This window comes from Molothrus aeneus, chromosome 3 (genome assembly GCF_037042795.1).
Source record: "Molothrus aeneus isolate 106 chromosome 3, BPBGC_Maene_1.0, whole genome shotgun sequence".
Classification (NCBI taxonomy): Eukaryota; Metazoa; Chordata; class Aves; order Passeriformes; family Icteridae; genus Molothrus; species Molothrus aeneus.
This window is the reverse complement of record NC_089648.1, coordinates 95718661-95735974: the sequence shown is the minus strand read 5'-3', so window position 1 is coordinate 95735974 and position 17314 is coordinate 95718661. Positions and strand designations below refer to the sequence as shown.

General features: G+C 38.2%; 1 protein-coding gene across 2 annotated transcripts in view; it reads right to left on the bottom strand.

The window, feature by feature from the left end:
• The window catches only part of LMBRD1 (LMBR1 domain containing 1), a 66810-nt gene extending 49797 nt beyond the window's left edge, over positions 1-17013 (bottom strand). Inside the window, exons 1-5 of one of the 2 annotated variants that reach the window (XM_066547455.1) lie at positions 16909-17013; positions 16251-16427; positions 8095-8155; positions 3533-3630; positions 2489-2556 (exon numbers count right to left, since the gene is read on the bottom strand). In XM_066547455.1, coding sequence (XP_066403552.1) covers positions 2489-2556; positions 3533-3630; positions 8095-8155; positions 16251-16427; positions 16909-16968 — 464 coding nt within the window. In that variant the 5' untranslated portion in view covers positions 16969-17013. The remainder of the gene's footprint in view (positions 1-2488; positions 2557-3532; positions 3631-8094; positions 8156-16250; positions 16428-16908) is intronic. The other variant, XM_066547456.1, reaches the window with a different exon arrangement.
• Between the last annotated feature and the right edge of the window lie 301 nt (positions 17014-17314).

Genomic DNA, 17314 nt, shown 5'->3' with positions numbered 1-17314 from the left:
AACTGTCATCCTTAGGAAATTATTTTTCAGCACACCAGATTTAGACTAATTTCCTTAAGTGAATTCTGCTGTCATATAATTTGCATAACTATTTATAGGATAATTAGATATATTCGTAGCTTTTTAAGAGCTAATGGTTCTAAAAAATCTAAGGTAACCAGTTTAATTCTAAACACTGACAACCAGAGAAGCATGCATTTTGGAACTAAATGTTCATTAGCCTCAAAACCAGCCTTTTTTTCCATACTAGACTGCTTCAGGGTTCCTTAATGTAAATTGCAGTATGTCAAGCCCCTTGACAAGCACATGACATTTAGAAACAGTAGGGGGAAAGTGCCTAACTTACAGGAAGGGAAAGTTATGATAAGTAAAAACTAGTTCTGAGCATCCCAGTATAAATTTGCCCTATACTTTGTTTTTCATGGTACTCTGCATCAGGTTATTTGTGTGCAGAGGATTTAAGTATTTCAGACATGCACATTTTTGCCAGACAACTGTTTTGTAACAGACAAGTAAAGTAAGTAGTACAAACACTATTCCTGATAACAATTTGGACAACAACATCCTGCTCACTGAGCTGTGTTATCAAGTCAGAAAAACCTCCAATACTATGTGGCACTAAACACATTTGTTTCCCAAAAAAGTCACAATGATCTCTAGTGGAGCAAGGGCAACATCCCAGTAAGAAAAAGACACTCAAACTTTGAACTTAATATAGCTTTTATAATTCATTTCAGGACAGCTGACCAGGGAAGAGGCAAAAAATTCCTTATGTAGACCTTTAAATTTTTAAAGGTTTACTTTAAAAATTACTTCCTAAACCAATCAGAATGGAGGTTGTCTGGCCATGAGACACCAGCCACGTAGGCACAGGAAAAAGACTATTTGTTAGGCACTCAGCAGGAAATATTCCTACACCCCTCACTCTCAACTTGTATGCAGCAGCACTCTAGTTCATTAAGCCTAGACATCTAGATTCAAACCCAGTACATAAAATTCCAGTCTATTTTAACATGACTCTGATCCTAATGACCAGTGAGAGAATCCCCCACTACTGCCAGACTAGTCTTCACTACAGTCAAACCACTCAGATAGAAGCTTCAGCTCCAACATGTTTATCTCTTTCTGGTCACATTGGAACTCTGTGGCCACTTCCTTGCTATGAAAACAGCTGAATAAGACAGGTAACTTCTTCAGAAAAGAATATACATAAACACTGAGACATATGCTACTTAACCTAGAATAAAACTATACTGGAAATAGAGTTCACATTTTTCTTCAGCACAGACACCTCAGTTGCCTCCTAAAATGGAGCCTTTTCCCCGTGAAGGGAGTCTTGCAGTTTCTCTTAAAAGGAAAGTACAAGAATTACCTTCTTTATCTTACTGGGAGGGAGGAAGAAACATGCTTACAGCTACTGAGGATTCAGCTGACACCTGCTAGAGACACTACCAAGATTTCTAAACTGGATGTGTAATACAATACATCTATCTATACCTATGATGTGAACTAACTGTCAGAAACAGCTTTTACCAGTAATTTTAGCAATATTTCTAGACAATGATTAAGGTAATAAACTCCTGCAATCTCTTATAAGAGCAAATACCTGACTTTCACTTAAAAGGACAAGAGACTTGATAAAAACATACCTTTAACTTTTATCAAAACTAAAACAATATTCCAGTAAGACAGTGTACAACTGGAAGCATTAAATTCACTCTAGTTTCTACTTCACACTCCAGTACTCTGATATGGATCATTTTAGCATACATGTTGCAATTTTTACCAACTTATTGCTGAGGTCAAAATGCTAAAAAGCTTATGACACAGCAGGCATGAGAAAGATTCAGTATTGGTGTGCACATCATGCTTAATGGTGATCTGAAATCAATTTTCTGCTACTACTTGGAGTTTCAGAACAACAGCACTTGCTGCAAACAGGTTACTCACTTCAGTAACATTTGCCTTTTAAACAAAGGCCAGCAAAAGCTTTATCATACAAGGCACAATTAAGTCAAGTATAACCTCATACTAACACTCTTCAGACAACATTTCTATTTAGCGAAGTATAAGCACCTAACATCTAATCATTTTCCTAAGAAGCTGTTTTGCAATGTCCATTTCAGAAAGAACACTTGTGAAAAGCAAAAAGCTATTTGATGAACATAGATTAGGACAAATTTTTTACTCCTGTTGTACACTGAAGCATTAATGTAGTTGTGTCAAAGCCACCATGTCCTTGATACCAATTTGCACTGCACATTCAATCAGCTTGGAAGCACAAGCATCCCCATAATTAAGTAAAACCATTTTATCTTCCAGTTAAACCCTTACTTTTCAGGTACATAATTCTCAGGATACTTAAGCCCTATTAGTGATTAAGCTGATGTTGATTATACAGATTGAGTGTATCATAATTTACCTCTTAGAAGCACAGAACTCTGATAAACAAATCTTGCATAGAACAGTGCTCAATACAAATACTTACCCAATTAACAGAAGAACTGCACAAACTGTGATGAATCCCAGAGTGTATTTGAGTGCAGTTTTAACCTGCTGAATATTAAAGAGAAAGTTAATACATTGACATAAAATGAATATAAAGGGATTTGTGCAAACTATGAAGTATTATACTTAGCATAACAGGTATTCTACAAAAAACCTCCACAAAGAGCACGAGTAGTTTTATATATAACTCATAAGCATACATTCTTGAAATATCTCATAGTTTGAGAACTGTGAACAATGACAAAGAATTCTGCTTCCACCATAAGCTATGCATCCGAGCAGCTGTGGATGGAAGCCTGGATATATTCACTGCAAATACACTAAAAGAAAATATATACTACTAATACTCTATATTATGGCTATTATTAGAAGTCTTCTTATGTTAAGGTTACAGCTAAACAGAAGGGATAACAATCATGATTAATTGATCAGAAGACTATTTAGAAAAGTATTTTCATTTGAAACATAGTACCTTACTGGCATGCAGTTACCATATTCCCTGGCAGGTCTCAAACCAGAGCATTACAAAAGTAAACATCTTAGCTTCAGGTAAATTACTACCACCTACTTCAAGAAAAAAAAGCAAACACTACAATAGAAAGACACAAAATTTGAGTACCTATTTCAGAATCAGAACCATCTTCTTATTCTCTACTTTAAAAGCTGTCACTACATATGGTTTTTATTCTATGGAGTCTCACATAAGAAGTTTTAACTTCCTGTGCATGACATTCTCCTCAAAAGAATTTTTAGAAAGCTTAAAGACTTCACGAAAATACAGACATTAATTACTTATCTCACTAAAGTTTCATTTCATGTGAAATGAAACTTAGTGCTTAGACTAAACAATGTCAGACTATGTCTTATTAAGAACTGCTCCAGGATTTTTATGGAACTATAGTAATAGACTTAAATATCACAATGTTAATACCATTTGTAAATTAAAAAATCATGGTTGCTTTTATATTTTGGCTATATTCATTTGCCTTTTCATTGCTTGGTGCATTTACTAGAGTAAACTTACTGAGCATGTGTTGCCATCATCTTCTTCCTTCTCCTCATAGTAGAAATAGACAAAGGGAATCCACAGAAAGACGCAGAACAGAATGATCGAGTACAGAGCTAGGAGGAAGAATTAAATTAAGAGACAGTTACATTGGCACTTCATTTACCACACAGTAATTCAAAGGAAAGAGTAAAACATTCATTTCCTCTCATTCTAGCTCTTAATTTCAAGCACTGAAAAGTAAAAGTCACTAGCCAGCATACAATTACTGTTTTGTGAACTCCAAAGAACTTTAAAGTGAACCCTTTCAGAATAAGGATTTCAGATCTATCTTCAATTCAGCAATAACAAAAGACTAAAAGTAATCAACTGTACGCAAGTGATATACAATACTAGCACATTAGCTTAAAGCATAGTGAATAAAAGCAAGCTAAGCCACCCAATTGTTGTTCAAAACAATGTATATCAAATGAAATTAATTTAAAGGTATTTTGATCACTAGACTCTGTACCAGATTCACCTATTAACATAAGTCCATCATGGATGAAAGACATGGCTGTTACTGACCTCAATTAACAACACAAAACAAGCTGTAGCAGTGTAGTATCATCACTTCATGCTCCCTTTTTAAGAGGACTAATTGGAGACTGCAACAGATATTTAACTGTGTAGCCATTAACCAAACAGTCCTTCTGTCATGTCACTTTGATGCACAGGTGATCATAAGAAAGTAGAAGGTTTAACACATGTCTTCAAAACTTGACAGCATTTGTAAAGACATGAAGATGGCTAGTAAAAATCAATTAGATTGATTAGCCAGTGGCTAAAAGACCAATTTCAGGTAGAAAACTTGAAGTTTAAATCTTCAGCTGTCTGTATTATAAGCTGAACATGCTTTAGAACATGATTATTTAGGAAAATCTTTTAATACTCCACATTATCTTATACTATGAACATTGCAGAAGTCCATTAGGAAACTAAAAACTGTGAAGCAGTATGTTACAGTATTTGCACCCCACAAGAAAAGTATCCTAGAATAATTTACTAAGACTCCAAAATGTCAGAACTGCTACACAACCAAGACTGCTTGTGCCAGCACAAAATTGCACCTTTGAAGGAATAAATAAAAGTATTCAGGACCACATAAGTCCTGTAATGTTTGTCTATTTTTCATCTTTGCCCCATTTTACATGACTAATTAACACCTTTCCACATATACATATAAATGTAATTAACACCTTTCCATGAATACATTCATTCCCAACTTAAGTTTATGACCTCTTATCTTGGCTGGTGCACTCCTCACAGTGCCCACGTGCCACAGAAATCTATCTTAGCCTTTTTTCCTGAAGCTGGTATAGAAGCCAAATAAGTTTCAACACCTAGAATCTAAATATGAATCTCTAATTATATCTAAATAGAACTCATTCTTTGGAAAAATATTTCAAAGTGTTAAAGGTATCTACTGCTTGGTGTATTTAGTATGGCAATGCAAGAAGAGAAAAAAGTTCTCAGTTAGTTCATGAACTCTCACATTTGCCAAGAGCAAATTCAGCGCTATATAACACCTTGAAAACTCAAACTTGAAAAAGAAGCCTTCCTAGGCATTCTATAGCAGTAGTCATACTACTTCAATATTGTGAATAAGTGTGACTTTCCATTTATGTTCTAGCACACTGCTCTCAGAAACATTACCCTATTTAGGAAAGTGTTTCTGTAGATCAACTCCACAGTATTTGTCAAGCACAGCTACAGATCTCTCAGAGTATTGAGAATGGCTTCTCCTAGAACCAGACCACGAAAAGATGAAGTCATATTTGATTTGCACTTAGTTCCCAGAAGCCCAAATTCTTGTGTCAATGACTGATCAAACACTTGCAGTAAGCAGACAAAACTCCACATAAAAATCATCCAAGTATTACCACTTACTTTTTTGGATAAATTCTTAGTCAAATTTTAACCTAGGAATCATCAGACTTTTGCTGACTCAAAAAGGAAATGGAAAATCTCAAGTTTAGCATAGACCTCAAAGCACACATGAAGAGATCCCATAAAATTTAGCAGACAGTCCTCGTCACACTGTAGCTGAGATTCATCTAACACATGTAGGTCAAGATCTTGGTCTATCTCACAAGCAGATTAGAATCTACCAATAATACCCTGTCACCATACACAAAATTTCATCAAAGGACACTGGACATCGAGGTGACTCCAACAGGTCGTATTTACTCACTAGAAGAAGAGCTGCACAACACACCTCCAGGTTACTGTCAGTTGTTTCAGCCTCATTCTTTGTGATACAAAGCAAAATGTGTTGGACAGTTTTCAATTATAACACTTTCTGCAAGAGTTTTCCTTCCACACAAACTGACATGCTTTTTTAGAGCATTTGCCAACCATTGATCATTGTTCAATCACTAAAGTACTGTGAGGCATGTTCTATTACATTTGGGGTTAGAAATAGTAACACACTAAGCCACTATGGCTTCAAAGCAATTATTAGACTGATTTCCTAAGAAAAGCTTTTAGGCTGCTGAAATCCCACTTCAAGATACAGTTATTTCAAGCTTCACTCTGAGAGGTACCTCACTTACCATTCTACAAATACAAACTCATTCTACTTTTGTATCAGTCTAGTCAAGAAACCAGGTGGGAATGAGAAACAGAACACTTCATGGGGGCTAACACCTACTCAAAAAGCCAAAAAAGCTTTTCTATGTTTAGTTACAGCCTTATCAGTAAAAAGCAATGCAAGTAGCAAAGTAATGACTAATATTCTAAACCATCAGTTAAATCCCAGTCTCCACATTCTTGTTACAATTACAAGTGACTTGGATTGAAGAACAATGACCTAAGTCCTCCAATTATTAATACCATAAATTGTCAATACAACTACACAAGTCAAGTCGGATCTATACAGTTATTCTCCATTTTCAGGAGACACAAGAAAATACTGGTATTCGTGTTCTAAGTACAAAAGGGTACTTCACTTCTGCTCATCCTGTCTGTTAAAAACAAAACAAAACACTATCAAATACTTTCCTAGGAAGATAGCAAAAAAAAAAATGGAATAGTATTACAATGGAAGAGCTGCTTAACTTTCTCCTTCTCAGCTGTTATGGCACTATGCTGGGCAACAGCAGCACGGCACTAGATGATGTAGGAGAGGCATTGTGTTTTTATATATGATTTTTGGAGACCTCTGAAAAACAAGTTACTATTATTGTTCACTTCAACATAGCTCTAGTTATAAAACCAGTTTTGAAAAAGTGTATCTACTCAAATTAAGATAGCAAGAGAGAAAAATTTAAAACCATGTTTAAATCTCTACCACCATCTGGAGGATATGCTATGAAATAAGACATTTTCCTACAGTATTTCAAGTAGACCTGTCCAGAAAGGCCAAAAACAAAAGCAGTTATCCCAATTTAAGTTTACATCTTTTTTAAAAATTAGTTCAAGATTTACCACAACATTCAGCTAGCCCAAAACACCTTACAGAAATTCATCAATCAATCAGTCTCACAAATCTACAGCAAGCAGACCACAGAAGAGCTTGAAGATTATTCCACCTTTTGAGTTGTGAAATATTTCGTCTATTAAACAAGACTTTGGCAAACTACAAAGAAAAGAAATCAAATACATATCAATTCCACTATTATAAAGTGAAGAAGCTCTGTGTTAAAAGTTGTTTTTTGAAAACAGAAATCTTCTTACTACTTTTTACTTTATTCATTTTTATGCTGAGTGAAGCCAATTCTAGTTTATTACTATCACTGGAGGGCAATAATTAATCCAATTTAATGAACTAAGTCCACTATTTTAAATCATCTCCTGAACTAAAAAATACTTCAAAAGAACCACAATAATCTAAAAGAAAAAACTTCAAGTCTTTGGAAATGTGACCAAAAGCAGGCAACCACCTCAGAGCTTGCACCATTAACTGAAAAAGCATTTTACTCAAACTGTGCTGAGCACATTGCTACACCCACTACATATATCCAGTAGTAGTAAAACTTCTCATAAGTTTCATAAGGACTGCTAAAAAAACTGATATAAGACTATGCAGAGGTTTGGTGAACAGTTATTTTATTTCAGTCACTTTTTAAAATATGAGTTCTATTTAGGATTACCACTTTTGAATTAACTCCTTTATGCTCCTCCACAGTAACTGCTACTTGGAACACAGTAGTTGCTGAATCTGAACACTTAAAAGTGTTGCACTCACAGTTGCATGAACTTTATACATGGTAGATGAGTTTCACACTGCTGCATATGTTAAGTACCATAAAAGCTACAGCAAAACCACATATTTCCCTTAAGGGACCACTAAATACACACACAGGAAACATATGAACCACAGATGATAGAACAGCAACCATTAGCCTTTTCATGAACTGGCTTCAGTATATTTGCATTTTTAGGGGGCTTTTGAAGATAAAAAATATTCTCTGAAGAGCACTAAGTGTAAGACTCATGTTTAAGCAAAAAGGGATAACCCAATATGACCTCTGAAAACTTCATTACTTCACTTGAAGGTCCTATTACTTGAAAAAAAAAAAAAAAGGTAAAATACTTACTGTAATATCCATAAAGTACGGTGTCTTCAATTTGCCTTGAAACATTAGCATCAGCCCAGACCTAGCAATAAAGGATAGAAGCATTTATTAGCAAATGTAATAAAAGACTACATGAGAACCAACCACTAAACACTAAATAAAGGGAGAGAAATAAAAATGCTACTTCTAAAGAATCCCATGCTAGAGTGCTAGCAACAGTGAAAACCACTGGGCAAACAGGAATAAGCACAGGACAGTTTCACAAAAGGAAGGTTTTAGACCCAAAGGATCATTAAGCAGTTTTGGCAGCTCCGACATATGTTCTGCTAATTTCCACAGTATGTTTTTATAAGAGTCTGTGAAGATAATCATAGAATGATCTGGGCTGAAAGGGACCATCAAACATCACCTAGTCCATCCATCCTGCCATGAGCAGGAACAGCAGGTTGCTCAAGCCCCATTCAACCCAACCTTGGAATGCTTCTGGTGATGGGCATCCACAACTCCTCCGGGAACGCTGTTCCAGAGAACCATCAACCTCACCATACATTTCTTCTTTACAGCTGAATCTACACCCTCAGTTTAAAGCTGTTACATTTTCTTCTGTGTCCACAGGCCCTGGTCAAAACTGTTTCTACATCTTTCTTATAAGCTCTCTCTATATTGAAAGGCTGCAACATCAGCCCCACAGAACCTTCTCCTCTCCACACTGAACAACCCCAACTCTTTCAGACTGTCTTCACAGGAGAGGTGTTCCAGAACTCTGACCATTTTTGTGGCCTTGTTTTAATAGCTTTCTTGTTAAAAAAAGGCCACAAAAATAGGCCACATAGTTGGACAAAGTACACAATGTAGACAATATCTCCATTATAAAATAGCTTTGTTTAAAATTTGCATATACAGATGCAACAATACTTAGACATAAGAATATGAAAGAAGTTTTTATTATGCTCAGTTATATATAATTCATTAACTTTTACTTTTGTTAGTTATTACATCAGTTTAAGCTATCATCTCCTTTTTCAGAAGTACAAGACTTCACTTTTTTGTTTGACAAAGACCTGAATTACATGAATATTCAACTTAGCAATATCTAATTTTACAAGTCAAATTCAAAGAGCACTTATGTCCCTTATTTCAACAAGAGCAAAAGTAACGACACTACTCAGTCCCAGGGAATGGTCTGGAGAACAGAAGCAGTGAAAGTGAAAATGCAACTCTTAACTACGTTGGAAACTGCAGTCAGCCAGATGGATGAAATCAAGTTCTTGCGCCCACTCCCTCTCCTTCAAGAGAGAAACTATTGGTTTAAAGAAGCTAAATATTTTATGACAATCATTGACAGAAACTCAGGGGTTGAATAAAATGGTCCAATGCTGCCCATACAGGTTAAACATATTTCAGAATTGTTTTAGTTTTGTGGGATCCAATCTACATGTGGTGAAGAGCAAGAAAGTAGTTATCCACATGCAGAATTCTTTAAAGGCGAGAGAACACACCAACATAACTGAATTGGTGAAAAAAAAAAATATCCAGTACTGCCAAAGCCTGCATACAGAAGTGAAAATGGGCTCTCTTCAAACTAGTAAGGTAAATCCCTTCTAGTTGTAAAGACACACACATTAACAGGGAGACATGAAATGCAAATGAGCACACTGCTTAAACATTGCTCCCCTAAGACATAAAGACACTTTGGCATTTGGTTTTTCAGTTCCCTCAGAATTGCATAAAGTCATCTGGAATATGGGCTTGATGACATACCATGAACACTTTCTTGAATCTCTCAGAAAATCAGCACCAGCTTCCTTGTTTTTACTATACTAAGACTTCCAGTAGATCAGTTTACATTAAGCTTTTAAAATTCACTGTATGAACTAAATTAGATTATCATCCAGCTGGAATTTGAGCAGAAAAATACACATCCATTTTGACATCTAATCAGCAAAAAAATGGGATGAAAAATATTATAGCAGAAGGGGCAGAAGCAACACCTGAAGTACCTGTCAGGTACACAATAAGCTCAGTCTTTGAAGACTGCCAGGCTCACACCCAACAGCATTTTTAGAAAGAAATTTCTAGGCATTTGTATTAAAATATACCAAAAAGGAATTTGACTACAATAAGAAAAAAAACAGATACAGAACATTTAAATTGCCTCATGTTATATATTAAGAAAATGCTTACTTTAATCAAGGCTAAGGGAAAATCAAGACTGAACTGGACTGTTTGCATTACTTGATTCCAAGTAGCTATTAGAAAAAAGGTCTCTCCTATGAACAATGGAGACATTTAAAATGCACAAAAACCAAGAACAAGCAAGAAAAGCAACAGCGAGACCCAAAGTTTAAGAGAGTTTAAGAGACACAGCCATTGTACAGAAGAGGCAGCTAAAAAAGGAAATACAACATGGCTTAGCTGCCCAAGAACTGCTTCTCCTTCAGCTCCAGAGAAGCATTTTTAACACAATACAGATGAAGAACTTTAAACACTGCAATTGCTTTTCATTTTGTTTTCCAAATTAAGTTGCACACAGGACCAGAGTAGTATACTAGGAAACATACACTACACCATAGTAAAATAGTGAGGTGCTCTATTACACCAAACAAACTCAAATTGCAAATGTGTGCATTTCACCATTACTTACATGTGCCTCAGAACACAAACTTTGCATTACTCTGCACAAGAAGAATATGTAATGCAAGTCAATTTAATGGTATATCATAATTATTATGTCAGCTTTCAATAAGTGGCCAAAGCCCCACATTTAAACAAACTACAAAGCAAAATGCTTAATTCTAACTGGCAGATTATCCATATGCACACACCATCAGCAACTCAAAGGCAGTAACCAGTCCATCTGAGCTGTTTCAAAGGCTACTGACAGCAGCACTGTCTTGTCAAAAGCAAGCACTGCTACCTAATGAGTATCAGAGTTCCAACAGTCATATCATCTCTGTTGACATACCAAGCTGCTCAGTGTAGGAATTTACTCAACTAGCACATCCAGGACTCAGCTGAGAACTCATCTGAGCAGCCTCCTAGATCTAGTCTTTTTCTTTTCCATTCATTACAACCCAAGCATACAGTATATACAGTGAATGGCTTAGAAGCACAATAGATTAGGGAGGTGAAAATTCATACTGCCTTCAACAAACAGTTTAAGGTGTCAAAATGGGACCACAAATTCTCTAAGGACCTGCAGAATTCAGGCATTCTACACTGTTGTGCTGTACTTCATTTTGTTCCATGTAGTTCAGCAAACACATATCACCTTTAAAACACCTGTACCAATACATTGTACTGAGAGACAAGGGAAACTACAAATTGCAATGATACATGCAATGAGCATAATGACCCATATTAAACTATTATGCTTAAGTATTTTGTAATGTAGGTCATGCTAAAAGCAAGTGTAAAAAGTACATATGCTCATAAAATGTTGCTAAGTAAGTAAAGATATAAAAAAGCAGCTTAAGACACTAAGTTTACCTAAATGCTAAAGCCAAAGCAAAGCTCCCTTAGAAGATTAATTTTATAATTATATTAATGGAAAATCAGTTACGAAGAACACTTGCTCCTGCTTTAATCATTGAGCAGAGTCTTTCTTCTCACAGCAACTCTGTCCAGTTAGTGACTCATGTTAACATATTTTAACAGAACAGTACTATTCAAACTCTACAGATAACTTCCACAGATAAAATCATTGCAAGTTCATCTGACTTTCCACCGTTTTTGGTGAGGAACAGCCATGAATTTCCTTCTTTTGTCCCCATTAATTTTGACATTTTTACTGTCACTGCTGCACCCTGTAAGACTTTCATGAGTACCCAGGGAAGCTAGCTCCCATTCTCTGCATATGTCCCTTAACAGAGCTTAAAGTTATGCAACATTACAGGTCTCAGTATTTGTGATGTTTCATCAAATGCAGATGCAGCACTCATTCTTCTGATTAGGCCCTCCCAAAGCTTAGGCAACAAAAGGAAGATGCAGTATGAAAGACTGGAGACTGAGTCATAGCATGGTTAGATATGAGGAAATTTCATATCCAGATCTCAGATTTTCCAGCCTGTTACCTCAAAAATGGGACAGTGCCAGGATTTTGACTGCCAGATGGAAAGCAGCATCCAGAAACATGCACATCTCAGCCTCATCTGCCTAGCAACAAAGTTTTGGCCAAGTATTACTGCTTCCTAAGTAGTAATTCTTACTCGGGAAGGAGGCATGGTCTCAGTCAATAACTTCTCAGTTAGCATCTTTCTAAAAATAAAAACCCTGGACATTTCTAGTGGTTTTGTATTCTGAGCATCTACATAATGAGTTGTTCCCCTCCCACCCTAGTAAGATGCAAAAAACCTTAAATGGTCTACAAAAAGTACCTCCCATCAAGCAGACACCACTCTTTGAATCAGTAAGAGGACAACTGGCTTTTAGCAGCTCATGCAGACACCCAAGGCTTGTGACACATTCAGTCCTAATCAGACTGAAAGAAGACACTAGCTTTTAACTTGATATAGTAGCAAGAATTCATACATTTCAAAAAGGAAATGAAAGGTTTCATTACCTGCTCTGCCTTCTGCTAGAACAGTAGGAAAAGAGACAGTTCAATGATGTGAGCATCCTTGTTTCAAGCAGTCTTCCTGCTCCAAGACAGCTATGCTTTAAATATTTATGAGACTTGTAGGTCAGACCCAGAGAACTTGGGCTCCAGCAAAAATATTATGTTTTTAAGCTATGGCAAGGTTTTCTGTTCCTATGTGCTTGTAAGTCCAACAAGATTTCAGATCAAACAGATCAGACGCAAGTGGATGCATTTGAAATCCTTTGAAACAAGCTAAAGCACTGACAGTGCTCAGTCAAAACCTTTGAGCTGAAATGCTGCTGTTGAACATTATCAGGACTTCACTTACAAGGTAATACTCAAGTTTTTATTAGTATTAAACCAAAATCCTCCTTTCCTACTTAATAGTACTAGGAATCAAAGTAATCCCACCCTCCAGAAAAGGTGTTCCAGTGAATTCTACTGTGTAACTACTGTGCAAAACATGCCAATACCAAACCTGCTCAATTCACTCAGTATAAAAACTTTAAGATAGTATTTGTTAAGTCTCAAAATGTGGCAAGACATCATTATGTGCTAAATGCTACAAGCCACTTTAACCATAAACAATAATTTGTAGTAATTGAAAGATGCATAAACAGTATCTTAACAGTCCTGTTGAAATGAACAAAACTTCAAGTTAACAAAGGCCGACCAAGGCACAGCATACAGCCCTTGTCAAGGAAGGCACTTCAGAATACATGATGGAAAAGGGCTACACAACACTTTAAAGAGAATTCCTCCAGAAAGCAGCACAATATTCACAACCTTCAGAAAAAGATACTTTGCTTGGGTATTACAGTTCAGCCAATCTTTGTAGCCAGGGCATACCACCTTCCCTTGTCACAGGACACACACAAATTCCCAATGAGAACTTTGAACCATCAAAGCCTTCAATTTAACCTCTGCTGTTAGTGTAATGTGATTCTCTCTAGGTTTGCTACAAGCTTATTCATCTTGTAAACCTTCAGCTATATCCACAAGTTGACAGTAGGGTCAGAGACATCAAAAGTGAACTGAAAGTTCACATATAGTACCTCTTTCAAGTTGAGCACCCTTGTTTCTCATGACTCTTAACACTGATACCAGCAATTACAGCTGGGGCATAGAGGAAAAGCATATACACACAGAAGAATCTTTTACTTAGAATCTGGATAACTGCCACTACTCTTCTGGCATCAGCTCTGAAATCATCCTGTTGGAGTTTTTTGATGAACTACTAATTTATCTACAGAGAATATTATCCACATCTGCTACCTGGATCTCCCTCAAAAAGTCACTGAGAAAATTTAAGACTTAACTCACTCCACCCATCCAAAGCAACAAAGGTTTCTTGCCAGAGCCATAGTCCTTCAGACCCCAGCATCATTTATAGGGTCTTGGAAGTGTTGGGCTCAAAAGAATGGTCCAGAGAAAGGCCAGTAATCTTCAAGAAATATTCCAAACACAATTCAATCTATCCTACTTGCAAAGCAATGGCAGGAAAGAAGCACATGTTACTGAGGACAGATTAAAAGCTTTAACAATTCATAATGACCACAGAATCATAGAAAATACTGAATTGGAAGGGACCATCAGGATCACCATTCCCAGTGCAGAACACCATGTGCCTCATTTTAAAATGCTGTCAGCCTCCTGCCTCATTACCCCTTAAACTGGAATTACTAAATCAATAAAGCTGTATTTACCTATAGGTTTGTAGGTTCTGACTGATTTCAGATTCACTCAACTTAGAAGGCCACATTAGTATTTCTATACCATAATTTCAACACCTGTGTTTGGTTCAAATGCATTACTGTCAGTAGATATGTTATTTCTGCACAGCTAGAAATTCAATTCAGTCGAGACTTAAAAGACACAGAAGAATGCTTCTTTAAGGCAGTGTGGAGCAATTGTATTTAACAAGACATAAGTACCTACCAACATTAGGAACTAAGCAGAACAAAGAAGCCTCAAAAGCATAGGCAAAAAGGTACTTTACAAAAAAAGTGTTTACCACAAGCATGAATGTTTGCTCTTAGCACAATTTTTAAATAGAACCTATCCACCTCACCATATCACAACATGTGTCCATTAACAAGGAATTCTAACCCACAAAAAACAGTATTATAAGTAGTTTTCCTTCTAGTAATTGTATTTCCTTAAGTAAAAATTTGTAGTGACTGCATGACCACCTTTGATGACCTGTTCTCACAGGTTTGTTTCTAATCAAAGTACACATAGCAAAATGTGTACTTTGCAGCACAGAATTCTGCTCAGTCCCCAGTAGATGTGTATTTTTCAGCTGGACCTAGGTGCACCATGGTTACTTCTCTAGATAGTCAAGCTCAATGTATTTAAGACTACTGTTTTCATTGAATTGCTGGAACCCTGACATATGAAAGATCTCTTCCATCATCTATAATGTCTTTAATTCCAAACAAGCTAAGCCTGAAAACACAAACTTTTCTGAAAAACACTGAGTAACAGCTTAATTTATTCTTTATTCACCATGAGCAATAAAGATTACAAAAAACACATCACAGCTCAATTCTAAAGGCTTCTCATAACTTGCATTTACATAAGCACCAACCAAAAAGCACTGTATGAGCTGCAAGCTAGTTTTGAAGCTTTACACAGATCTGGCAAGCCCTATATGTTCCTTTGGAAGTAAGGCTGGAAAGGAGTACAATCTGGTGTGCAGGCATTTACCTTTCTCCCACTCTATCATTTGTTTCAGGATCATAACTTTTACAATAGATCCAGTTAGGCTCCAAACCCAAGTAAGTTGTTATTCAAGTTAGCTACATGCTCCAGTTCAACCTCTTGTTACTCATAATGTCCTCACAAAGACACCAGGTCAATATCTTCAAGAATTCTGCTTGAAAATTCAAGCAATACTTGAAGCATTGGGAAGATCTCTTACAGAAATACTTAGAGCAGATGACAGCAAGTACTCATCTCATTAGGAACTCATTTTGCACAGCAACCCCCTACAGTTTATAAATGCAGTAGTTCAGTTAAGGCTTTATCAGCCAAAAAGAGATACTACAGCATTCCCCTGTGCCAAGGGTTCCTACAGCTTTCAAAATGCTTGTTAATTCAGGCTTTACACTGCAGGTAGAGTACCACAGTAAATCTTTATAAATCTTTAAATGTTCCAGCACCAAATTTTTTTTGTTGACAAAAAAGACAATTAAAATAATCCTAAGTTACAAAGGGCCAATACAGTCTATTCTTGAACAAAAGTGCAACAAGTTTTATTCTACAATGCCCCATTACGATGCACTAAAAAGCAACCCTTAAGCAATTCATTTATATCTTCAGGACAGTACATTGACTCTGACACACAACATAAGGAACAAGCATTTGGAAATGAGTAGAATATCTGAAAAAGCATAGAAGTCAAAACTGAAATCCAGTTCAAATACCAGATATGAGTGTTTTATGCACAGTACTAGTACCCAGCTTTGAGAAAAGTCGAGTCACTAAAACAGGTACTATTAGCACTGGCTTCAAACACTTTCACAACCCAGGAGCATCCTTTTGCAACACAAGTGCTTCTTTTGAAGAGGCAATTAACATTTTTTAAAGTCCATACCTTAAATGTACCATTTTGGTTTTTCATGTATGAGACCAAAAATATGTCCACTGGCAGGAGTGCTGATGTGATAAGAGCAACGGCCAAGGCAAAAATTGCTGTTATGGTAGAAATCACTTCACTTTCCCGCCGACTCTGATACTTGCGCACATAAACCCAGCAGAAAATTAAAATCGCCTGAAACACACAGGGAAAAACACTTATGAGTTGTATAATAACAATGTCAGCAAGCAGGTACTGATACTAGACCCTGTACGGATGCCTGGCATAGCATCAGCACACCTTTTACCTGAACACTCAGCACCAGGGTTATGCTGACCACACAAGTCACTCTTCCTTAAGAGCAGCTTGAGCAACACCACCAGCGCTCACACACGGAACACGCGAAAACACAAACAGCGCGGCTCGCCGGGCGGAGGGGCAAGGCAGCCCCCGCTGCCAGCTGCGGGCTCTGCCCTGCGGCACCACCGCCGAGGCACCCGCGGCAGCCGCAGGGGAGCACTCGCGGCCGGGGCAGCCCCAGGGGCACGGGCGAGGAGAGCGAGCGGGATGCCCAGCACTGGAACAGCGAGCGGCTGAAGAGGGAGCAGCAGCCGGCCCAGGGAAGGGGAGGGGATGCGTGAGGGGGCCGCCACAGGGCGGGAGAGCCGCCTCTCACCAGCAGCGCCAGGCCGAAGAGGCACCATCCCGTCAGCAGGTCAGACGCCGCCGCCGCCATCTTCACTTCCGTCAGCGGCAGCGCGGCCGCCCCGCCGAGGCGGCGCTTAAAGCGGGGCGGGCTCGCGTCACCGCGGCAACCGCCCCACGCCGCGTGACGCCACGAGCCCCGCCCCCGCTGCCCGCCCCGCCCTCGCTGCCCGCCCCGCCCTCGCTGCCCGCCCCGCCCTCGCTGCCCGCCCCGCCCGCGCTGCCCGCCCCGCCCGCGCCGCCCGCCCCGCCCGCGCTGCCCGCCCCGCCCGCGCTGCCCGCCCCGCCCGCGCTGCCCGCCCCGCCCGCTGTCCCCGCCCCGCGGGCGCTGCCGCCGCCTGCGCTGCCTACGGGACAGCGGCGCTGCTCCGATGGCT